General features: G+C 46.0%; 1 protein-coding gene across 1 annotated transcript; it reads right to left on the bottom strand.

Annotated features, from left to right (window-relative positions):
* Positions 1-382: 382 nt before the first annotated feature.
* On the bottom strand, positions 383-24,519 carry cwc25 (CWC25 spliceosome associated protein homolog). The gene is made up of 10 exons (XM_072487446.1): positions 24,079-24,519; positions 22,764-22,936; positions 21,717-21,953; positions 19,072-19,141; positions 16,665-16,771; positions 14,782-14,848; positions 13,064-13,278; positions 12,224-12,310; positions 9,681-9,842; positions 383-2,074 (listed from the first exon to the last, which is right to left on the bottom strand). The coding sequence occupies exons 1-10, from the start codon at positions 24,094-24,096 to the stop codon at positions 1,960-1,962; spliced, it is 1,251 nt and encodes a 416-aa protein (XP_072343547.1). The 5' UTR covers positions 24,097-24,519; the 3' UTR covers positions 383-1,959.
* Between the last annotated feature and the right edge of the window lie 1,361 nt (positions 24,520-25,880).

Below are 25,880 nucleotides of genomic sequence, written 5' to 3'. Positions count from 1 at the left end.
AACAAGGGAGTGGGACTAAGTGGATAGCCTGAAAGGTTTCCTCTGTTGTACGATTCTAATCCGCTCTAGGTTGCAGATCAGGTTGAAGAGACTGTCCACAAACTTTGGCAAAGGGTGTTGTGGAAAGCTCTCTTTTAGATTATGGATGAGGTGGATCTCACAGAATGGAGACAACAGATAAAGAGAAGTGCAACAGTTTAGCAATTGCAAATTTGAGCATCCCCAGTCCTTTTTAAACTATGAGTCGGGAACAAGACACCTAAACATAATACCACTTAACATAAATAAGGTTCATTCCCTGTCCTTTTGTACATTCATTAGAGTCTATGGATGTATTATCGCATATTGTAACTGACCAAAGGAATATGGAAACATTTTGAAAACCAGTGTGAAAATGTTTTTACTATATTTTGAAATGTACAAAATAACCATAAAATTAGAAACTTCTTTGCCAATGTAATTATTCAATCATACACTAGCTTTCATAAAAATATCAAATAAATTGCCAAACACACTGTTATTTACAGGTTAATTTCGACAACAGATGGAAGGTGTCATATTTGACACTATATGCTTCAGGTAGCTAAATACTGATAATTATTTACACTAGATACAGGTTGGTGGAGCAGAATCCTGTGTTAATGTTCAGTAAAATATGGTCTTCTTCACCTCCCTACTGGTTGAGAGGTATGTACATTTGGTGTCATAATCATTGGACAAGGTACCTGTGGGAAAAGAATGCTGGATGGAGCCTGTTTCATGGACCTGCCAGCTGGCTGTTCATAACCTCACTTAACCAAAGGGCACACAGCAGGTTAAGAGCTTAAAACATTTGTTGGGAGTGGCATGATGGCAGCTTGACTCAAACTTCCTCAATATCACCAACCTATTGGGAATCTGGGTGAGGAATTCCAGTAAACAAATGAAGTCAATCCGAAAAATATCTGTGGGGGGGGGATTTATCTCCTGGTTGAGAATTGGTGCACAATGGATGAAGAAAATAACTTAAAAATTCACGATGAATGTACATCTAGATCTACCTATTATTACTTATACTACGTAGGGCATATAAATCCTGTTCTTAAATCTCACTTCCGATTATCACGATATTTGGTAACACTCTTCTATCAACATTTACCATTATAACATTTCTTACATCAACAGTTCCTATTTAATTTTGTTATGTGAACTGTAACAATGTAGCTGCAGTTTTCATTAGGCATCTGGAGTGAGTTTCCAGAATCTCTCCCAACTCCGTCATCTTGTACCATATACAACACTGGCTAACACCACAGGTATTTACTAATCTGGATGGAACAATTATGAGCCTCGAGTGTGCCCGTCTGCCATATCCCAGGTGTCGCATCTTTTTAATTTTTGAGAGGCTGAAATTTGCAAGCGGTTCCTAGTGCCCTCTGATTTTCCTCAGTGTTTTAAGAATGGTGGCCTTAGAGGAACAAGCCAAGTTAACATCTAAACATCAACCGTTTCGAACCCTGCGCAATTCACAAGGAATTTAATGGTCAGCGCTGGAGGGTTTGGGCGTGACAATTCCCCAGGTACAAATAGGGCAATTCTATTGGCCTTTAGAGTCCTTTATGCATTGAAAATTTTATCAGTGAGATCAAACATTTCTGGTGGGAACTCGGGAGGAGGCAAAATCAATCTTAAGCAAGGCGTTTTCTGTGCATTCGAGTCCTTATCCCTGAGCAAAGGTGATTTCTAGGTCCTGATTTTTTAAAAATATAATACAAAAACAAAGTGCTGGAAATTCTCAGGTCGGGCAGCGGCTGTGGAGAGAAAAATATTTAACGTTTCGAGTCCAATGGCTTCTTCAGGACTCCTTTTGTTTCATTCGGTATTTGTACAAGGAAAGGCAAAATCGACAGCGGGCATATTTTCTAGATCCTGTTCCCCTCCTACAGGATCCCAGCTCATGTTCGCACTGCAAGGCCAAGTTCACTTCCTCATGAAGTTCTTCTCCAGGGCTGCAGGTGTCCGCTGAATGGAATAGATATTGCGTTTCACACGATCTTCCACTGAAGACGTGGTGGTGCTTTGTAGCTTCATTTTGCTGTAAGGAAAAAATAAAAACAAATATAAAAAGCTGTGCCTGGTGAAGTGCAAATATTTTAACCAATAGCAAACAGCTTTTTATTTTTTTAAAAGTACAATTTTCAAAAAACATTTCCTCACGCGAATCTGTGAAATCACTGTACAGCTTTGAGACAGGACAATTACAGAGGAATACAAAGTGTTTACACACTGCATCAAAAGGCCATTTCTGGATTGTGATTTTTCAGTCTCGACGAGTCGACTGGAGAACCCGTGATCCTTGCTAAGCTTGAAAAGCTTATCCCTCCCATCCCCCGCCAAGCACCCCCACCCCACCTCACCCCATCAAACCTTTCCCCCAAGAGAGTGCAGGCTCTTTTTGTTGGTCTCTGGGAAAGTATTAGAAACATTGGCCCACTGTAACCATATATCCCAACCCCAGTGTTTTGAATACGTTGTTGCTCTAGAAGATTGTATTTAGCACATCATCCGCTACTATTGTACCTCAATGAACTCGTCAATTTCCCATGGGAGTGGCACAAGGGAATTCAAGACTAAGTATAGTTTTGAGCTGAAGTAGGGAGGGTTTGAAGAGAGTGACCAACTGGATCAGAACGTGCAGATATATTCAATCCCTGTTTTAAAGTTGCTGTTGTTATTTAAAGATTGTTTTCATTTTTATACAGCTACATAGTTGGTTGGGTGACGGGTGGGACTCCTGGGGGGTTGGGTGCTGTAAGAGGGCTTGGGGAGGTCCGAAGTGAGTGGGGGGGGGGGGGGGGGGGGGGGGGGGGGGAACCGACCCCCAGGACCCCATAGCGGGGTGTCATCACTTTGGGGGGGGGGGTGAGGTACTGCCCATGTGTGTGGGGGTGACATTCCCCATGGGCGGAGGGGGGGGCATCCTTTCAGAATGGTGGCCCGATCTCAGAGTTCAGCTCTCCAGTCTGCAGCACCGGTGAGTCCGATACCCTGAAAATGGCCACCAAAGGACAAAGCTCCAGTCCGACATACGAATTATGGAATTAAAGGAGGAGGCCCAAAAGCTTAGCAACTTGGGACATGACCAGAGCATACGAGTGAGGTTAGCCGGCCCTCTAGAACACTGCTCACACTTGTCTTCCACTCCCCCAAATAAATCACATCCTAGCCTTATGCACCATCTTAAACTGGATCAGGCTGAGCCGTGCACAGGAGGACGTGGAGTTTACTCTATGGAGGGCCTCACTCCGGGTCCAAAATAGGTCTGTTACCCCTCCCACTTTGCCTTCACCTCATCCACCGGGGTCGCCTCCATAGTGGCGACTGGATCTGTAACATAAAGGAGCAGGTCGTCTGCATGCCAAAGACACCCTATGTTCCCTCCCTCCCCACCTTATCCCCTTCCACTTATCAGCAGATCTCAACGCAATGGCCAATGACTCAATTGTTAAGGCAAACAAAATCGGATAGTGGACACCCATCATGTACCCCTGTTCAACAAAAAATACCCCGGGCTCACGGCAATACTGCGGATACTAGCCGTGGGGCTTTGTACAATAGTCAAACCAACAAAATGAACTTTTATCCCAAACCAAATCACCTCAGGACCTCGGAAACATATCCCCACTCCATTCTATCAAACGCTTTCTCGGTGTCCATGGATACAATCATCTCTGGCCAGGGCTCAGGAGAGGGGGAAAGAACAATATTCAACAACCGTCGTATATTGGCTGACAATTGCCACTCTTGGCAAAGCCTTTCTGGTCTTCCGCAATCACTTGTGGGAGACAGGACTCTAATCGCATCACCAACACCTTGGCTAGCAGTTTGTGTCTGCGTTCAAAAGCGATATGGGTTGATATGACCCACATCCAGTAGGGTCCTTGTCTTTTCCAGCATAAGAATAGAAGCCTGTGCAAGTGCAGCAGGCAATGAACCCCCGGGACAAAGAGTCATTTGAACATATCCAATATTAATGGAGTCAACTGACCCGCAAACTTCTTGTAGAACTCAATGGGGAACCCTTCAGAGCCTGGGCCTTTACCCGTTTGCATTGATCCAATACCTTCCAATATCTCCTTAGGACTTATTGGGCTGCAACTCCTCCCATCTCTTTCTCTCTCTCTACCAAGGAGAAGGACAACCTTTCTAAAAATTTGTTCATGTCCGAACTCTCCTTGTGGGCGCTGATCTATGAAGGTTTTTGCAAAACGTATTGAACGCCGCATTGACAGCACTTCACACTGTGTCTGCAGCTTCTTCCTGTTCGCCAACAACTCCGGGGGAAGGGTCAAGCGAGTACCAATGGTCCACCTCAAGGACAGAATACACCAGCCTCTGCCACTCCACTCCCGCAGTCTTTTCCATATTCGCCTGATAGGAGATTATCTCCCTTCTAATAACCACCTTAAGGGCTTCCTACAATGTGGACGGCGAGACAGACTTATTCTTATTAAACCTGGCATATTCCTCAATGACAGAAGACATACGCCCACGAAAGTCTTTATCTGCTAATAGCGCTGTATCCAATCTCCACGGTGGGCGTTAAGAGGGGCCCGACTCCAGAACCAAGCCCACAAATTGCGGCACATGGTCCGAGATTACAATAGCCGAGTACTTCGCTTCGTCACCTTGGGGAGAAGGGACCTACCCACCAGAAAAAAACGTCAATCCTGGAGTAAACCTGATAGACATGGGGGAAAAAGAAGAAAACTCCTGAACTCTTGGATGTAAAAAACACCATGGATCCGCCTCCATCATCTGCTCCATAAAGACTACCCCCAATGGAGCCACTTAGGCCTCAATCGATCCACATTCGTATCTAGTATAAATCTGTATAAATCCCCTCCAAACATTAGTTGCTGCGAGTCTAAGTCAGGAATGGTCCAAGACCGTAAGAAACTAGAGAGTCGTGAGCACAGCCCAGTCCATCATGCGGACCAACCTCCCATCCATTGACTCGGTTTACACTTCTCGCTGCCTTGGGAAAGCGGGCAGCATAATCAAAGATACCTCCCACCCGCGTTATTCTCTCTTCCAACTGCTTCCATCGGGCAAGAGATACAAAGGTCTGAGAACACGCACTAACAGGTTCAAAAAAAGCTTCTTTCCCACTGATATCAGACTCCTGAATGACTTTCTTGTGGAATGAACTGATCTCTTCACACATCTTCTCTACTGAGTAGTTCTACACTCCGTATGCTCACCCGTTGCCTGTGCCCATGTATTTTACATTGTGTGGTATATGTCCTATGTTTTTTTTCATGTATGGAGTGATCTGTCTGGACTGCATGCCGAACAATACTTTTCACTGTACCACGGTACACGTGACCACAAAACAAATCCAAATCCTTCCTGCGTCGTTGGTATGGGCATCGATTTCCCTTCTACTAAAAAAGGACAAGAATCCCGTGGAGTGCAGGTTGTACCGTCCTATTTCAGTACTTAATGTGGATGCCAAGTGTTGAGGTTGGAACCCCGTCTTCCAATGGTGATTGAAGATCAGACTTGATTTGTTAAGGCCTGGCAATCGTCGTCCAGTGTGCAGCAATTGCTGAATGTAGTTCTTACCCTGTCTGACTTGCCCGATCCAGAGGTAATCGTCTCGTTAGATGCCGTAAAGTGGGTATCTTTTTGTGGTTTTGGAGAGGTTCGAGATGTGGCCCAAGTTTGTGTCATGGATACACCTGTATAAGGCTCTCTCAGCTCATGTTCGTAGCAACACCACGAGCTTGGGGTACTTTCAATTAAACAGGGGAACGAGACTATGCCTCTCCCCACCCCTCGTGTTGGGCATCGCTTTGAGGGCTTTGGTTAAGTGGAAGGGGATAATTAGGGATGGGGTGGTGTAGGGTGTCTCTGTATGCGGACAACCTTTTATTTTACATTACAGACCCGGTCCCTATTATGGGTGATATAATGGAACTATTGAGGTGCTTTGGCCCCTTTTCCAGATATATCTGGAAAAGTGTGTGTGTTTCCCAGTGAATCAGTGAGGGGAGCTAACCTGGGGTTGCTTCCATTTCATAGAATTTACAGTGCAGAAGGAGGCCATTCGGCCCATTGAGTATGCACCGGCCCTTGCAAAGAGCACCCCTTCTCAAGCCCACACCTCCACCCTATCCCTGTAACCCCACTTAACCTTTTAGGACATCAACGTCAATTTAGCATGGCCAATCTACCTAACCCGCACATCTTTGGACTGTGGGAGGAAACCGGAGCACCCGGAGGAAACCCACACAGACACGGGGAGAACGTGCAGACCCCGCACAGACAGTGTCCCAAGCTGGGATTCGAACCTGGGACTCTGGAGCTGCGAAGCAACTGTGCTAACCACTGTGCTACTGTGATTGCTTGGCTTATTATTAGGTATCTGGGGCTCCGGGTGGCTCAGGATTAGGCCTGACTACATAAACTGAATACTAGCTTGGTAAGTAAAGTCAAGACCCACCTGCAATGGTGGGATAACATTCCCCTGTCCTTGGCGGTCAGAGCCCAGTCGATCAAGATGAACATTCTGCCACAATTTTTTTTTTTTCTCCAGTTGGTCAGTTTTCCTTCTTAAATTATTTTTTGGGAGGAACAAAAAGTTGATATCATCCTTTATATGGACAGGCAAGATCCCGGGATTCATAGGGCAGTTCTTCAAAGGGACAGTCAGTCAGGGGTCATGGCGTTGCCGAACCTGATATTTGGTTACTGAGCAGCTAATGCAGAGAAGGTATTGGGTTGGTGTGGTGATCTGGGGGGGAGTGGTGGTACGTGGGTACAGACAGAATCAAGGTCATGTAGGGGGTCTGGTCTGGGGGCACTAACGACGGCGACGCTCCCATTCTCACCGACAAGGTACTTGCCAAATCCAGTGGTTGTTTCCACTTTGAAGATAGAGAGACAATTTCGACAACATTTCAAATTAGGATCAGTGTCGAAACTGGCTCCCATCTGTGCGAGCCGGGCGAGATTAAATGCAACCTTTGGGTTGGGGTGGGGGTTTAGGGGTAGGTTAGGGGCTGGAGGGCAGCACGGTGGCGCAGTGGGTTAGCACTGCAGCCTCACGGCACCTCGGTCCCAGGTTCGATCCCGGTTCTGGGTCACTATCCGTGTGGAGTTTGCACATTCTCCCAGTGTTCGCGTGGGTTTCACCTGCACAACCCAAAGGTGTGCAGGGTAGGCGGATTGGCCACACTAAATTGCCCCTTAATTGGAAAAAAAATGAATTGGATACTCTAAATTTAAAAAGAAAGGATAGGGGCTGGAGAGAGTGGGCAATTTGTTTATCGAGAGGCGGTTTGCCAGTTTAGAGGAACTGACAGAAAAGTTTGGACTCTCAGGTTCAGATTCATTCAGATATCTCCAAGTATGCAACTTTGCAAGATGAATTTTCCCGACATTCCCCCCATGACGGCGCCAACATCTCTAAAGGAGAGAGTCCTTTCGCTCACGGGGTCAGAGGAAGGAGACACTTCCGGTATTTATGGATGGACTTTGTCGGAAGATTCGGTTTCAGTGGAGGAGGTTACGGGCTCAGTGGGAGGAGGAGTTGGGGCCCATATTGGATCATGACATGTGGAGTCAGGCCCTTCGCAGGGTTAACTCCACGTCCTTGTGCACGAGACTTGTTTGATCCAACTCAAGGTCGTTTTTAGGGCACACCTGACCAAGTCCAGAATGAGTCACTTCTTTTTAGGGGTGGAGGACTGGTGTGAGCGCTGTTCAGGAGGTCCGGCTAATCACACACACATGTTCTGGTCTTACCCCAAGCTTGTGGGGTTTTGGGTCTCATTCTTTAGCACCATGTCAGCGGTTTTGAAGACTGAGCTGGAGACCTGTCCTGTCGTGGCCAATATTTGGGGCGTCAGACTCTCTGCAGACGGGCGTGGGGCCGATATCCTGGCCTTCACCTTGCTGATTGCCTGGAGGCGAGTACTGCTGGGGTGGAGATCTCAACCTCAATCCAGCGCCTCAGTGTGGCTGGAGGCTTTTCCCCAGGGTAGAGTGGTCAATTACTAGGGGGCATAGGTTTAAGGTGCGAGGGGCAAGGTTTAGAGTAGATGTACGAGGCAAGTTTTTTTACACAGAGGGTAGTGGGTGCCTGGAACTCGCTGCCGGAGGAGGTGGTGGAAGCAGGGATGATAATGACATTTAAGGGGCATCTGGACAAATACATGAATAGGATGGGAATAGAGGGATATGGACCCAGGAAGTGTAGAAGATTGTAGTTTAGTTGGGGAGCATGGTCGGCACGGGCTTGGAGGGCCGAAGGGCCTGTTCCTGTGCTGTACTTTTCTTTGTTCTTTGATCTGATGAGATCTTATACCTCGAGAAAGTCAAGTACACCATGAGGGGAGCAATCGAGGGGTTCTATCGGAAATGGCAACCTTTTTTGTTTACTTCAAGGAATTGGTCACCGTTAGTTGTTGGGGCGATGGGGATTTTAGGTTTTGTGAGGGGCTATTCTATTTTTCTGCTATTTATGGTCGATATATGTAAATTTGTTTATATTGTATTTTATAAATGATAATATATTCATTTTTTAAAAATGGACACAAGGTGGAATTTCTTCAGCCAGAGGGTGGTGAATCTGTGGAACTCATTGCCACAGAAGGCTGTGGAAGCCAAGTCACTGAGTGTCTTTAAGACAAAGATAGATAGGTTCTTGATTAAGAAGGTGAATCAGGGGGAGAAACATATCAACCAGAATCGAAAGGCGGAGCAGACTCAATGGGCTGAATGAACTAATTCTGTTCCTATATCTTATGGTCTATGACTGGCAGAGCACTTCCAGCACATTGTTTTTATTACCTCACTATGCTGCTTGCTCTCTACTGACCTCTGCTGTAAAATGTGCCAATGGGAATTGTGCAAAGGCTAGATCAGATCGGCATTGAGGAAGCTTTCCATCGTTTGCCATTTCAACTCACCACCTTGCTCCCATGCCCACGTTTCGGTCCGTGGCCTGCTGTAACGTTCCAGTGAAGCACAACACAAACCAGAGGAACGGCACCTCATCTTCGATTGGGCAGTCTTTTGACTTAACATTGAGTTAAAGAGCTTCAAACCAGGAACTCTCTCCTCCGTTTTGATGCCTTTTTCACAGCCGTCTTCCCCATAGTGCCACCTGTAAGCTGTTTTGTTTTCAGAGTGCTGAATCTTGTTCTATTAACACATTCCACTACCTTATCTTTAATGCCAGGATCAGCACCTTTGTTAATCCTTAATGCTACCATTAACACTCCCTTTGTTTTGTGTCCATGACATCTTTGTCAATGTCTCCTGAGCTCCCAGTCATCCCTGACCTTTTCTGCTCCATCTTCTGCACCCCCTCGCCAACTATGTGCTCCATCACATTTGTACCCATCATCCGCTCTGAAAAGTCATCCAGGCTCTCCACCGATGTTGCCAGACCTGCTGATTCTTTCCAGCATTTTCTGTTTTTATTTCAGATTTACAGCATCTGCAGTATTTTTTTTAAAGTCATATCCCAATGTGGCTTCAGAAGATAAGGGAAGTAAATTGAGATGGCGGCCAAAACAAAAGGATATCAATAACAAATACAACCTCAGCAAAGATCAAGGAGCTGGCAAGAATCACTTACTGGTACAATTTGGATAGCAAAAAAGATAACTCTGCCACTTAATACTTACTGGAGAAATTTTCCTTCTCTTGTGTCGTTTCGTTCCAGTTCCCGCTCCTTTTCGTCTTCCTCTTTGTACTGTCTAATGTTACATTGCCGAGCTTTGTCATTCCATTTTGCATCCTCCATCATCTCTTGCCGCCTGCGTTCCAGCTCCTCAGCTGAAAGCTTTCTGTAAAATCAAAGCACATGGATAGCACTGAAGTGCTTCACTGCAGGCTGGGTAGGTTTTGCTGGCAGATACAAAGACGTACACACAAAGGGTCTAATAATAACAATCTTCATTATTGTCACAAGTAAGGGCAGCACGGTGGCACAGTGGTTGGCACTGGGACTACAGCGCTGAGGTCCCAGGTTCGAATCCCGGCCCTGGGTCACTGTCCGTGTGGAGTTTGCACATTCTCCCCGTGTCTGCGTGGGTTTCGCCCCCACAACCCAAAGATGTGCAGGTTAGGTGGATTGGCCACGCTAAATTGCCCCTTAAATTGGAAATGAAATAATTGGGTACTCTAAATTTATTTTTTTTAAATTATTGTCACAAGTAGGCTTACATTAACACTGTAATGAGGTTATTGTGAAAATCCCCTAGTCACCACATTCCAGCGCCTGTTCGGGTACACAGAGCGAGAATTCAAAATGCCAAATTCACCTAACAGCACATCTTTCGGGACTTGTGGGAGGAAACCGGAACATCCGGAGAAAACCCACATAAAGATAGGGAGAACGTGCAGACTCTGCACAGACAGTGACCCAAGCCGGGAATCGAACCTGGGACCCTGGCACTGTGAAGCAATAGTGCTAGCCACTGTGCTACCATGCCGCCCTCTGATGTGAAGCAATCAAGCCTATCCCATCCAGGTTTTCCACGTCTGACTATTCGGTTAATAGATACCCATCATCTATTTATTACTTTTGATCGGTCTTCAACAGATATTGATCTAGATCTCACAATATTAGCAAAAAGATTCTGCAACTACATTTTAACAACTAGAAATGCTAAGACAGAAAACACACCAAGACAGTAACCACAACCAGTGTCCTGTTGGAAAGGGGTGGGGTAATGAGGGCAAAGAACAGGAGCAGAGCAAATAGATTACCATATTCTCCAGCCATTACCAGTCAAGGCTACCTTCACAAGTAGATCAGGTGCAGGTGGAAATAAAAAATGAAAGGTGGCAATCTAAATTGAAAACTAAAACTTCTGCAAATGCACAGCATGTTAGCTAGTAGAAAAATAACTGTGAATTAACATCCTGAAAGTCTTAATAATGCAAGCTCACAGCTGAAGCATTCCTTCAAATGGTGACACTGACCTGATTTGCACCCCCAGTACTTTATGTGGGCTGGTTTAGCACAGGGCTAAATAGCTGGCTTTTAAAGCAGACCAATGCAGGCCCGTACCAGCCTCCACGGACAGGCACCGGAATGTGGCGACTAGGGGCTTTTCACAGTAACTTCATTTGAAGCCTACTTGTCACAATAAGCGATTTTCTTTTTTTTTCATTTCTTTTCCATTTTCACCTACACCAGTTGTCCACCATCTCCCAAGGCTTTCCAGAAGTGCTTTTACATTAGTTGATGGAGAATATTGGTTGAAGATTCACTCAATGAGTTGGAAATGTGACCTTACCTGACGCTGCGTTGCACAATTGAGCTACATTGCCAGAGGGGCTAGACTTCATGAGATGCTAAACCGAGATCACAGCAGTTCAAATATCAAACTGGACTTGCTTTAAGAGCAAATACTGGTTTTAACCTATTAACCAATTTGTAGGCCAACAGTGCTACATAGATGGGGCTGACAAAGGTGTTTCCCTGGCAGAATGAAAATGGGCATCTGCTATCCGTTATACTCCCGTAAATGTCGCTATTTTTTTCTTTCACTATCAGGAAGTTTTACGACAAGAATCCAGACATATCTGCTTCAAAATCTTATTGTGATACTAAAGATCAGCATGCAGTGGGGCAATTTTACCTCTTCCAATAACTAACACAAATTTAAATCCCCTTGATATAATCTTGCAAGTTATTATATTTCTCTCCCTATCTTAATGCAGAAAAACAAAAATGTTGTTTGTTTTGTGTTCCATTTTTACCTTGAATGCATTTTGTGTTTCCAGCAAGGCATAAATTCTAAATTATCTTAAAAGGTTTCTCAGAGGGGATTGTTGTCCAAGATATTTTTAAAAACACACATTGCAGGTATAGAATATTTGAAGTGGGGGAAATTGAACATAAGTAGTAAAACATAAAGAATAGAAACACATTCAAAACAAACTTGTTTTAGTACGTAGCTTGGGCGTAATTTGTATCCACTACAACTGCTATCTGAGCAGTCTTGTATCTGCTGTTAATTAACAACTGATCTCAAATCAATTTACTTTAATTTATAACTCACTTTGACGTCTCCTTCAAGTTATACTTTTTATGCTTTTATCTCCGTTTCAAATATTCGTAACTAGTGATCAATAATTTTTTCATTGATGAATCGCTGAGAAATTATTTGAAAGTTAAATCTACCTGCCCATTTCTAAGGAACTTCAGTATCAATACCTTGACTGATTAGGATTAGGCCTCCTATGGTATCCTCTCGTCGGGGATGACTTTCGTGCTTGGACATTGTCCATTTTGCCAGAGTACCTACAAAAATAAAATCTCATTAGAAATGGACTTTAACAGCTCCTCAGTATCTCACTCTCTTGCTCCTAAAGCAGAAGGTTGGGGGTTCAAGTTGCATTCCAGAGATTTGAGCAGAAAACCTACACCAGTACACCAGTGCAGTCCTGAAGGAGTGCTGCATAGTCAAAGGTGCTATCTTTCAGATAAGAATTTAAAAATGAGATGCCCTTTTGGGTGGACATAAAAGGTCTCATGGCATTATTCTATTTATTTTTTATTTTTTTTAAATCAAGGGGCAATTTAGCGTGGCCAATCCACCTAATCCTGCACATCTTTGGGTTGTGGGGTTAAGACTGTGTGGAGTTTGCACATTCTCCCTGTGTCTGCGTGGGTTTCCTCCAGGTGCTATGGTTTCCTCCTACAGTCTAGATGTGCAGGTTAGGCGGATTGGCCATGCTAAATTGCCCCTTAATGTCCAAAGGTTAGATGTTTTTACAAAATAAATTTAGAGTACCCATTATTTTCCAATTAAGGGGCCATTTAGCGTGGCCAATCCACCTAACCTGCACATCTTTTGGGTTGGGGGGGGGGGGTGAAACCCACACAGACATGGTGAGAATGTGCAAACACCACTCAGACAGTGACCCAGGGCTGGGATTGAACCTGGGTCTTCCACGCCGAAGGCAGCAGTGCTAACCACTGCGCCACCGTGCAGCACCGGGAAGAAAAATCATTGGAAAAAACAAGACGGTTGAAATAAAAGGATATACTCACCGTGAATACATTGCTGAGTGTCTTGGAGGTGACCGAGATGTTGATCTGCATCTTCTATGCTGTGAATCTTCATGTCTGCTGTCTGTGCGAGATTGCTGAAGGACTCTCCGGGAGTGGCTTCCTGACTGTGAACTGGGTCTGACCTTGCGAGATGGTTTAGCTGGGTCAGAGGATGGGGAACCATGCCGCTGTATAATGCTGTGAGAATCTTTCACCTACATGGCAAACGGGAACAGGATGACTGAAGGGGATGAAGAAATCATTCTATCATCTAAAAATCAATAATACGATAGAAGCAAATAGCAGGTTCTTAAACGTGATCAATAATTGCAACAAGATTGAAGATGTTTTCTTTGTTAGTAAAAAGTTAGTGCTTTCAATCGCCTGGCCCTCTGATCCATGCCAAAATATTTGCCGGTGTTTAAAATCATGAACGGTTTAGATAGAGCAACTGATTGTGCCTGAAAGGTCGTTAGCCAGAGCACAGATTTTGAGATTGACAAAAGAACCAGAGGCAACAAAAGGAAAAAATATTTTTCTCAATTAAGTTAAGATTTAGAATATACTGCGCAATAGGATAAAGGGCAGCACGGTAGCATTGTGGATAGCACAATTGCTTCACAGCTCCAGGGTCCCAGGTTCGATTCCGGCTTGGGTCACTGTCTGTGCGGAGTCTGCACGTTCTCCCCGTGTGTGCGTGGGTTTCCTCCGGGTGCTCCGGTTTCCTCCCACAGTCCAAGGATGTGCAGGTTAGGTGGATTGGCCATGATAAATTGCCCTTAGTGTCCAAAATTACCCTTAGTGTTGGGTGGGGTTACTGGGTTATGGGGATAGGGTGGAGGTGTGGCCTTGGGTAGGGTGCTCTTTCCAAGAGCCGGTGCAGACGCGATGGGCCGAATGGCCTCCTTCTGCGCTGTAAATTCTATCTATATCTATGAGTTGCTTTCAAAAAGCGAATTGGATAATACCTGGAAGAAAGAATTGCATGGATATGGGGAAAGAGGAAGCAAGCGGAACTAACAGGAATACTCTTAGAAACAGCTGGTACTGATTTGATGGACTGAACGGTTTCATTCTGACCTGTACTACTCTTATGATAAAATCCACAATCACAACTCTGGTCAAGTCCCCTTGTGGTGCACCAAATCTTGTTTCCAGAGTGAGGATTAAAGTGCATTTCTATCCTTTCCCAGGACCTACGCAATTATCTGGGCCCTTCAGCAGGAGATTTGATGGAGGTATTCAACATCAGCACAGATCAGAGTAGCATTGGCCAGGCAGAAATTAAAGTGGCAGATGGAACTACGTTAGGAATGTACACCCAAACCAACTGACATGATTGGAGCACCTGAATAGAACCTCAGTGGGTTGTATTTGGAGAATCAAGAAAGCGCAACAATTGCTATTTTTTTCTCCACTACTGGCAGATTTAATGTGCCACCCAAACCATGTACAATCCGATCTGAAAGAGTTTTGGTTGAATATAGATATGCACAATTACACTCAAGGCGCAGCTTTGCAATTTGAACAAAGGATCCATTCTTAAAATTTAGTAACCTCAGTTAGATAGATAGAAGCAATAATACAAAGAACAAAAATTGGCGTGAGAAGCCTACAATATGTGACTTGCATGGTTTACAATTCAATTGTAAGTACCTGGACTCTTGATACACAAAAAACATAATCAAACAGTATCAGAAACGGTCAAGATGACAAACCTTCAAGCCATACCCAGGTTGCTTCTTTGGAACAGATGTGGATGGACTTGCACCCCCTTCATGCCATCTACAGTACAGTTAAAAGGAAAAGCAACATTTACCTATTTCACAGCAAAGAATTGCAATTTTAAAAATTATTTCAGTGCAAACTTGCCCAATCTTATGCTTTCTGGAAAAAAAAAAGGGGGTCTTTATACTTGCTTCATTTCATGCATTCTGTCATCCAGGTCATTGTGAACTCCACAGACAGCTTTCAATGGAACACAAGTGGGAATAGCAACTTCTATTTATCAAACTGCTTTTAGGATCTGCTCTGCATAAAACAGTAACCTTTATATAGTTTATGTAATAAGAGTCACTCCTCTTCAAAGTAATTAATTGAATGTAAAGCATTTAGATATTTGAGAGGTTTGGTAAAGAAACACTTGTGTCCAAATACCACCTTTCACAATCGCAGGATGTCTCAAAGCACCGTACAAAGTGCTTTTCAAATGTGTCAGCTTATGTGAGCACAGCAAGATCCCTCAACCAGTATTGTGGTATTGACTAGATAATATCTTTTCAGTGATGTTGATTGAGGAACAAGAGTTTTATAGCACAGAAGGAGGCTATTTGCCAATCAAGTCTAAACTGGCTCCTTAAACAGCCAGTTAGTCCCACTACCAGGCTCCTTATCCATAACTCTGGCTAAACAACTGAAGAGAAATAAATTGCATTTACCTTCTGACGCCTACTATTGAAACCATGTTCACTATCCTGTCATGCAGTGCATTCCGAATCCTTACCATGCATTGCCACCTCTGGCTTTTTTGCCAATACCAGAAGTCTGGTTATCAACACTTTACCGATCAGTCATTTTCTTCGTAGACTCATAGAGATTTACAACCCAGGCTGGCCATTCGGCCCATTGTGTCCATGCTGGTTAACAAAGATCTCACTACACTAATGCTATTTTCCATTGCTTGGCCCATATCCCTGGAGGTAATGGCAGTGCGAGTGAATATCTAAATGCTTCTTAACTGCCATGAGAGTTTCTGACTCAACCACCCTTTCAGGCAGTGAGTTCCAGACTTATATTACCCTCTGGGTGAAAAGGTTTCCCCTCAGCTCCCCACTTAGCCACGGCGCCGAGGTCCCAGGTTCGATCCCGGCCCTGTGTCACTGTCCGTGTGGAGTTTGCACATTCTCCCCGTGTCTGTGTGGGTTTCGCCCCCACAACCCAAAGATGTGCAGGCTAGGTGGGTTGGCCACGCTAAATTGCCCCTTAATTGGAAAAATTGATTGGGTACTCTAAATTTATTTTTACAACTCCCCGCTCAGCCTTTTACCGCCTCTGGTTATTGGCCCCTCTAATAATAGAAAAAGTGCCTTTCTATTTATGCCGCTCATAATCTTAAAACACCTCAATCAGCTCCCCTCTCAACCTTTGCTGCTCCAAGGAAAACAACTCCAGCCTATTCAATCATTTCTCATAGCTCAGAACCTTCAGCCTAGGCAGCATCCCAGTGAATCTCTTCTGCACTCTCTCCAGTGCAACCACATTCTTCCTAGAAGGCGGTGACCAGAACTGCACACAGTACTCCAGCTGTGGCCTAACCAGCGTTTCATTCAGTTGCAGAATGACATCTTTGCTCTTGTATTCTACGCCTCTATATCTGTTTACTTACTCCACTGAACCCTTTATGATTCTAAACAGATCTATCAAATCTCCTCTCAGCCTTCTTTGCTCTAAGGAGAACATCCCCAACATTCTCCATTTAACTGTAATTCATTATCCCTGCAACCATCTTAGTGAATCTCTTCCATGCCCTCCCTAAAGTGTAGTGCCCAGAATTGGGCCACGATGCTATGGCTGGGGCCAAACTTATTTACTGATACCATACTTTGCTTTACGCTGCTCGTCATCACTGGGGATAGACCGGCGACGCTTCTTGTGCTTCTTCTTCTTGTCCTTTTTCTTTTTTTCTGTTTTGTCCAGGTTCTTTTGCAACTTAAAAAAATAAAAACAGACCAGTTGCAAACGTATTTCCATTTTAATACAACAAATTCCTCCAATAAGGTTAAGATGTTCAAAAAATAATTGCAGGGGCTCTGGATCACTGTCCGTGTGGAGTTTACATATTCTCCCCGTGTCTGCGTGGGTTTCGCCCCCACAACCCAAAGATGTGCAGGGTAGGTGGATTGGCCACGCTAAATTGCCCCTTAATTGGAAAAAAATTAATTAGGTACACTAAATTTATTTTTTAAAATTGGAGGGAATATCTGTAGTGCTACTGGAAAAGAGCCTGGCTAGTGAGATTAATTGGAAACCTTTTTCAAAAAAAGCTCTGTCAGACATGACAGGCCAACTTCGGGCTCAATGATCTCAGCATTTCGCACTCCAGCTTGTAGTTTTGTTTGCGAATTAGGTTTCTTGTTTAGAGTTTGTGAGAAAACAGCTCTTTATCCTATTCGAAATACAATCTGTAAAGGCTCCCCCATGCTGTAGATATACTAAATAAAAGGAAAAAATATATAGATCACCATATTTTATTTATTTTTAAAAAAATTTTTTTTTTTTTATTTTTTTATAAGAGTCCCCAATTCATTTTTTTTTCCAAATTAAGGGGCAATTTACCATGGCCAATCCACCTACCCTGCACATCTTTGGGTTGTGGGGGCGAAACCCACGCAAACACGGGGAGAATGTGCAAACTCCACACAGACAGAGACCCAGAGCCGGGGTCGAACCTGGGACCTCGGCGCCAGGAGGCCGCGGTGCTAACCACTGCGCCGCCGTGCTGCCCCTCACCATATTTTCTTTAACAGAACAAATCAGATTGTACAACCACAAAATGCATAACCTCATATGGACTCAACCAAACAGGCGAGAAATGCCCCCGAATTAATCCCTGGTCAGTACTCTGATTCCGCTTCCGGAACACCACCTGGTTAAGCTAAGAGCATGGCTGTCGGGTGAAGATCGGAATAGCTACATGTATGATTGAGCAGTCTTCCCGCTTTCCACATCTGAAGAATGGCACGTGTGAAAAATGCAAGGAGGCTGTGCAAGCATATCTCCGTACAATACCTTCGGGAGGGGTGAAAATGGGGGCAGGAAGAAGTAAGTGTAAAAGTACAAATTCAGGAAAATGTTACATCTTCATAGAGCTGCTTCCAATACAAAGCGAGTGCTCATTTTTCACTCCTTCCGACACAAGATGTGAATGCAAATATGTTGAGGTTTGGAAATGTAGTGAGAATAACCATTCATGATTTTGTCTAATTTCTGCATGCTTTTATTCATTCAAAACACAGTTGCAACTTTAAAAGTTTTTTTTTAAATCAGAAAACGTACAGATCTATCAGCATCCGAAAGCAAAAGATAAATTAGTGAGATCTGAGAAAAAAAAGTATTTCCTCAAACGCTGATCAGTTTTTTTTCAACTTTTTGATGCTCTGGGATCCAAGTATTTTCAGCAATTCTGATTTACAACCCTCTAGGTATTCCTTTTGTCTCTTGCAAGACATGGATTGGTTTAAGTTATTTGAATATATTCAAAGTTCTCAAGTCCGAACGCTCATTTGATTTAACAGGTGAAGGAATTAAAATCTTGGATCAGCAGAGAAAGGAATATTGATTTGCTCAGTGAAAAGGCCAACAGGTCCTGCCAGCCTCTCCTCAGGTGGCCATGAATGTCCTCGCTGAGAATGCAGAAACAGAAAGAAGCATGATAGCTGTGAACCAAAGCATTGTCTAAAAAGGGGCCTCGCTGGGACACAGCTGCAGAATCTGTGCATCAGTCAAACAGCTTCAAAGCTGTGGTGAGACAATGGTCTGCGGTCAGCTCCACGTGAGCAGATTGGAAAAGACAATTGCCTAGGAAGTGGTGAAATGGATTTGACCAATCATGTCTAAAGCTAAAGCTATTGTGGCAAGAATAGCAGGAAAGACACACAAGCAAGGATTTGGGATCCTGAAGAAAGGTCACCATGGAAGACCAGTGAAGAGAGTTCCTCCTTCTGTTCTGAGGACAGATCACCATTACAGTCCAGTCACATTCACAATTCAAAGGTGATTTTAAAAAAATAATATGCGTTGGGAATTACAATCAGCTGGAGCAAAAATCCTGCGTAGTTTCTCATTTCTCAGCTGGTGCTTAATATTTACCTGTGGAAAGAAGCGTCCAGACCATTTCTCTACACAGATAACCGAATCAGACATTTAATGGTCAGTTGCAAGTTCCTATTTTCGAGGGGCAATGGCTAAAAGGAAACCAAGACTGAATACAATAGGGAGATCCCACTTACTATTTCTCTGATCATCTTCATTTTCATGGGATTAGTTAAAACCTCTCTCTTTTTTTCTTCCTCACGTTTCCTGAAAGAACCAGTTTTAAAAATAAATCAACACAAGCAGTTTCTGCAAAATATTAAAGTGGATTTGACACGGCAGTGATTAAACTGGAAGTAACAGGATCCCTGTCCCTCTTAGATTCCACGTATTGTTCTGAGGCCAACAGGGTAACCTCCTCCTCCCACTCTGTCCATGAGAATCTGCAATGGTTGCTATGGATGACATGCCTTCCAATATTCATTCCCCTTTTTGGGGAAGTACCAAGAGATCAAAAACCCAAAAGAGGCATGAACCTGCAGCCTGCTCATGTACTGCAGCATGCAACAAGTTATTGCCTTTTCTTCCACTATTCCTCTTCAACAGACATCACGTGTCGGCATGCAGCTCTCACACTCAGATTATTTTCATTTGACAGCCCAGACAGTGGCTACAGGCAGGCTATTTGACTGTCAATTTCAAAATTCAGACCCTTGCATGGGCTCACCCTTCTTATCTCAGGAATCTCATCCAGTCCAACAACCCTACGACAAGTCGGTCTTCCTCCAATTCTGGACTCTTGTGCATCCTTGATCATAACTGGTCCATTGCTGTCAACCATGCCTCCAGCTGCCTTGGCCCCCCCAAGCTCTGGAATTCCCTCCCTGAATATCTCCACCTATCTAACTCTCTCTCCTCCTTTATTATTCTTCAACCCTACATCTCTTGGCAGGGGTTTGGTCACCTGTCTAAACACCTCTTTATGTCGCTCAGTGTCAAATTATGGTTGCAAGGCTCCTGCCAAAGGACATTTTGCTTTGTTAAAGGCATAATGCAACTTACTGTTGATGAGTGTCATGATAGGGAGAAATTAGGAACCCGGGTCCAGAAATGAGGTCCAAGATGTAGCAAGCAATTGGTCAGCTCTCAACAATGGCTAAGATACTGAACCAGATGCGTAACATTTTCAAAGTTTTTTTTTCTTATCAATTTAAAGTACCCAATTCTTGTTTTCCAAATAAGGGGCAATTCAGCATAGCCAATCCACCTACCCTGCACATCTTTGGGTTGAGGGGGTGAGACCCCCGCAGATATGGGGAGAATGTGCAAACTCCACACATACAGTGACCCAGGTCCTGGATCGAACCCGGGTCCTCAGCTCCAAGAGGCAACAGTGCCAGCTACTGCACCACTGTGCCGACCCACATTTTTAAAGTTTAATGCAGTGCGGAAAAATCAATTCATTCCAGGAGTGATAATGTGAGAATATTTTATAAACAAACTTTATTAAAACAAAAGGAAACAATATTTAAACTTTTAGTTCAACTCTAACACAAACCCATATACATGCACTTTCTTAACCTTAACTCGCTAGTTCACATTAAACTACACCTTAACAGAACGTGCAGCCTCTCGTGCCACTTTCACAGGCAGCCCAAGGCAATACGTGCGTTTACAAAGCATCTTTCCTACAGGTAGGGACATTCGTTCTGAACCCTTTTCCAAAGCCTGCCTGGGAGAGGGTAGAGTCTCAGACGTCTACAAGGAACTAGTGAGAGCTAAGGATACGTAGACCGAGGACCTGAAGCTTAAGTGGGAAGAGAGATGGAGGACGGTGTCTGGCCAGAAGCCGTGAGCAGAGTAAACACGACCGCAACATGCGCCAGGCTCAGCCTGATCCAGTTTAAGGTCGTGCACTGGGCCCACATGACGGTGGCCCGGATGAGCAAATTCTTCGGGCTGGAGGACAAGTGTGCTAGATGCGCCGGACGGCCAGCTAACCATGTACACATGTTCTGATCATGCCCTAAACTCAGGGGGTATTGGCAGGGATTCACAGATGTCATGTCCTGGGTATTGAAAACTGGGGGGGTAGTGAGCCCTTAGGTGGCAATTTGTGGGGTTTTGGAGGACCCGGGAGTCCAGGAAGAGAGAGAGGCCGACGTTCTGGCCTTTGCTTCCCTGGTTGCCCCGTGCCGAATACTGTTAGCATGGAGGGATCAAAGCCCCCGAGGGCTGAGGTATGGCTATCGGACATGGCGAGCTTTCTTGGCCTGGAGAAAGTCAAGTTCGCCTCGAGAGGTTCGCTACTAGGGTTCGCCTGAAGGAGGCAGCCATTTATTGATTTCTTTGGGGGGGCCTGCGATGGGCAAATGGCTAGTCAAATAAGGTTGTCCGAAAGATAATGGATCGGGAGGGGATCATCCTGGCCGAACTGGGGCATCCAGTGTATTCCCACTAACAAGGTTAAATCTGAATGAGAAAAGATAACTCAGGCCATAGGCATATCCCGCTGAGTCTGCTCCTCGCACTCTTTTCCTTCAGTCTGTTTAACTCCTAAATTGCCTGCTACATCTTGGAATCCATTTATGGACATAAGTTCCTAATATCTCTATCATGACAATGACGATATTACAGCTGATTCCCCAATTCCACATGTGGACACTTTCAACGAGAGGGTACTCTCTTGGAGATCAGCTAACTCAGCACAGACTTAAACACAGTCCAATAAATTGAACAGAGACCTTCTTAATCTGTATATCCCTGTTCCAAAACTCTGCACCTTAACTGTCACCCCCAGGTTTGAGTGGACGTGAATTGAGCAGTGAACAATTTCTCCTACCTGATCATAAAGAGTGGATCTTCTCGTATTTTAGAAGCCATATCCAATGCAGAGTTAGCTCCTGTGACTGAAAAAATTGAGCCAGGTAACAGTCCAGTCTCAGTAGAAGGCCCAGACTCTTCATCCACCACCTTGTCTGTTGCATACTTGTCAATGGGTCTACCCAGCAAGTATTCCTCTTTGTTTATCATACCACCAGGCCCTTGGTACATCCAATCAAGTCTATCGGACTTTTTCCTACAGACAGCAAGTCACAGCACATTAGTTTTCCATTAGAAAAAACATTGAGAAGGCAGCAATGTTCCTTGTAGGAACTTTCAAAGTTATTTCTATACATCCAGTGACTGTTCCGCTGTATTACACTGTCAATATAAATAAATTCTACTCAGAAAAAAATGGAAAATGTCATAAAAACACAGAATCCATATACACAAATCCCAAAGTCCAGCAGGAAAAGTTGATAATGTGGTCAAAAAGCACAAGGGTGGTCATTATTATCTGTATTGTTATAATGTTGTGTAAAGGATGCACAATGTACTGTGTTGGTTGACCAAAAATTTTCAATAAAATATTTATTTAAAAAAAAAGCACAAGGGTTTAGGATCAGAATATAACAGCAAAAGAGTCACGCTAGAACTTGATAAATCAATCAGTAGGCCGCAACTGAAGCAATCCAGGCAGTCCTGGACAACGAACATCAGGAAGATATAAAGACCTTGGGAACGGCACAGGTGAGGTTTACCAAGACAACACATGGTGTGAGGGCTTTCAATTATGTGGAGAGATCGGCGAGGCTGGGATTGTTTTCCTTTGAGTAGATCATCTGGTTTTTATGTCATGTTGACTGAGGGATAAATGTTAGTCAGGCACCAGGGGCAACTCCCCTGCTCTTCATCAAAGCAGAGCCACGGGGTCTTTCACATCCACCCCAGGCAGCCAGATGGGGCTTCAGCATTTCGTCCAATACTGCTCTTCCCTTTTAACGCCTCCTGTTGTCTATTTTGCAGTCAGGACCCAAATCTCAAAACCACAACATTACCAACTTACTTCAGAGCACCGCTATCCTCTGCGAAGCGCTGCATCTCCTCACGGGCCCGCTCCTCACGGAGCTCCCGCTGAAGCTCCTCAATCTTTTTCTTTTCCGCTTCATGCTTCTGTTCTGCTTTCCACACTCTTTCGACATTTTTCAAAGTCTGCGGGTGCCAGCTTTTCTTTAGATTCTGAAAGGGACAGGCAAAAGAAATGCCATTTGCTTTCCTTTTACGCACCAAAAGATTTTACACAACTAAAAACCAAAGTATGAACTGAGATTGTTCTGAACTGCTCAGAAACTGGCATTTTTACAGTTGGTTGTGGGTGCATAACTGACCAGCGCATCATCATATTGAGGGACATAGAGCTAATAAATGGGCCGAGATACAGATGATCCACAACCTAATTCAATGCCAGAACAGGCTTGAGGTGCTGAAATGCCCTAATTAGGTTTCCTCGGATCCTTTATGTTGTCCACTTAAAGTATAGATTTGACGTGGCAATTGAGATAATGTAATGAGACAATAACATTCTGATCTCTTCCTTTTATTTACCCTTCACCCCCTCCCTTTCCAGTTTCCCCACCTTTTCCTCCCCCACACTCATTACTTCTCCTCTATCGCCCAAACTCTCCTCTCACCCCCATACCTGCCCCTCTTCTCACCCCCATACCCGCCCCTCCTCTCACCCCCATACCCACCCCATCTCTCACACCCATTTCCTCCCTTCCTCTCACCCCCATTCCCACCCCTCTACTCACCCCCATTCCCGCCCCTCCTCTCACCCCCATTCCCACCCCTCTTCTCACCCCCATTCCCGCCCCTCCTCTCACCCCTCTTCTTACTCCCCATGCCAGCCGCTCCTCTCACCCCCATACCCGCCCCTCTCACCCCCACACCTCCACTCACCCCCACACCTCCACTTACTCCCGACACCCGCCCCGCTTCTCATTCCCATACCCGCTCATCTGACTCCCCATACCCACTCCTACTTTCACTCCCATACCCACCCCTGCTCTTACCCCCCTCACCCCCATACCCACTCGTCCCCTAACCCCCCCCCCCCAAGACACACCCTTCCTCACCCATTCCCCCTCTCATCCATACCCAGCCCCCCATACCCACCCCTCCCTCAAACCCCTCATGCCAGGCCCCCCCCCCCCATCCCTCCCATCCCTCCCATCCCCCACACCTCCCCCCCCATCCCATCCCCCCCCATCCCCCACACCTCCCCCCCCCCCCCCCCCCCATCCCCTCCCCCCTCCTTATCCCCATCCCAACCTAGGCCTCTGCCCCCAGCACCAGCCCTCCCTCTGGGCAGAAACACTCACCAAATCCCCGCCGCCCATCTCGGCCCCGCCGCGGTTCCGTCAAATTCTCTCTTGGTTCAGACGCCGCGATTCCGGCCTGAGAGAGGCAGAAGCCGCCGCCTCCGCGTCTGCTGCCCCCTGGGCTGGAGGACTCCACTCCCGCGGAACCGCTGCCCCCTGGGCTGGAGGACTCCACTCCCGCGGAACCGCTGCCCCCTGGGCTGGAGGACTCCACTCCCGCGGGACCGCTGCCCCCTGGGCTGGAGGACTCCACTCCCGCGGAACCGCTGCCCCCTGGGCTGGAGGACTCCACTCCCGCGGAACCGCTGCCCCCTGGGCTGGAGGACTCCACTCCCGCGGAACCGCTGCCCCCTGGGCTGGAGGACTCCACTCCCGCGGAACCGCTGCCCCCTGGGCTGGAGGACTCCACTCCCGCGGAACCGCTGCCCCCTGGGCTGGAGGACTCCACTCCCGCGGAACTGCTGCCCCCTGGGCTGGAGGACTCCACTCCCGCGGAACCGCTGCCCCCTGGGCTGGAGGACTCCACACCCGCGGAACCGCTGCCCCCTGGGCTGGAGGACTCCACACCCGCGGAACCGCTGCCCCCTGGGCTGGAGGACTCCACACCCGCGGAACTGCTGCCCCCTGGGCTGGAGGACTCCACACCCGCGGAACTGCTGCCCCCTGGGCTGGAGGACTCCACACCCGCGGAACTGCTGCCCCCTGGGCTGGAGGACTCCACACCCGCGGAACTGCTGCCCCCTGGGCTGGAGGACTCCACTCCCCGGAATCGCCGCTCAAAGGAAAAACAACGCCATAGTTTTCATGCTCCAATTGCCTGCCCCAGGATTGTCAGACTCGGTGGACCCAGCGTTGAATTAAACTATTTTAAATCATAACTTCAGCCTCCAGTTCAGTCCTGTTTCTTTCGTTATTCCTTCGCTTTGCATTTAAACCCCACCAAGAGGTGCAGGACGAGGCCATTCAGCCCCTCAAGCCTGCTCCACCATCCAACACGATCGTGACTGATCTGTGTACCCTTAACTCCGCTTGGCCCCAGACCCCTTTGACTGCTTGTCAATCGAAACTCTAACTCAAGCCTGCAATATACTAAATGAAGCAGCTTCCACTCTTTGGCGAAGAGAATTCCATCGAAGCTAGCAGTCCAGTCCTTTCCACCTCACTCATCCCCAAACATCTTCTGTGTCTTTACTCATTACCATGAAAACGTATGTCATTTAACCTGTCTTTCCCTCCATCCTATCATAGACCCCCCTCTGTTTTCCCTTCCCCTTCCGCCCACTGTCCGTGTGGAGTTTGCACATTCTCCCCGTGTCTGCGTGGGTTTCGACCCCACAACCCAAAGGTGTGCAGGGTAAGTGGGTTGGCCGATTTAAATTGCCACTTAATGGGCAGCAAGCACGGTGACGCAGTGGGTTAGCACTGCTGCCTCACCGCACCGAGGTCCCAGGTTCGATCCTAGTTCTGGGTCACTGTCCGTGTGGAGTTTGCACATTCTCCCCGTGTTTGCATGGGTTTTGCCCCAACAACCCAAAGATTATCATAGAATCATAGAATTTACAGTGCAGAAGGAGGCCATTCGGCCCATCGAGTCTGCACCGGCTCTTGGAAAGAGCACCCTACCCAAGGTCAACACCGCCACCCTATCCCCATAACCCAGTAACCCTACCCAACACTATGGGCAATTTTGGACACTAAGGGCAATTTATCATGGCCAATCCACCTAACCCGCACATCTTTGGACTGTGGGAGGAAACCGGAGCACCCGGAGGAAACCCACGCAGACACGGGGAGGATGTGCA

This window comes from Scyliorhinus torazame, chromosome 21 (assembly GCF_047496885.1).
Source record: "Scyliorhinus torazame isolate Kashiwa2021f chromosome 21, sScyTor2.1, whole genome shotgun sequence".
In the NCBI taxonomy this organism is placed as follows: Eukaryota; Metazoa; Chordata; class Chondrichthyes; order Carcharhiniformes; family Scyliorhinidae; genus Scyliorhinus; species Scyliorhinus torazame.
This window is presented reverse-complemented; position numbering and strand designations above follow the sequence as displayed.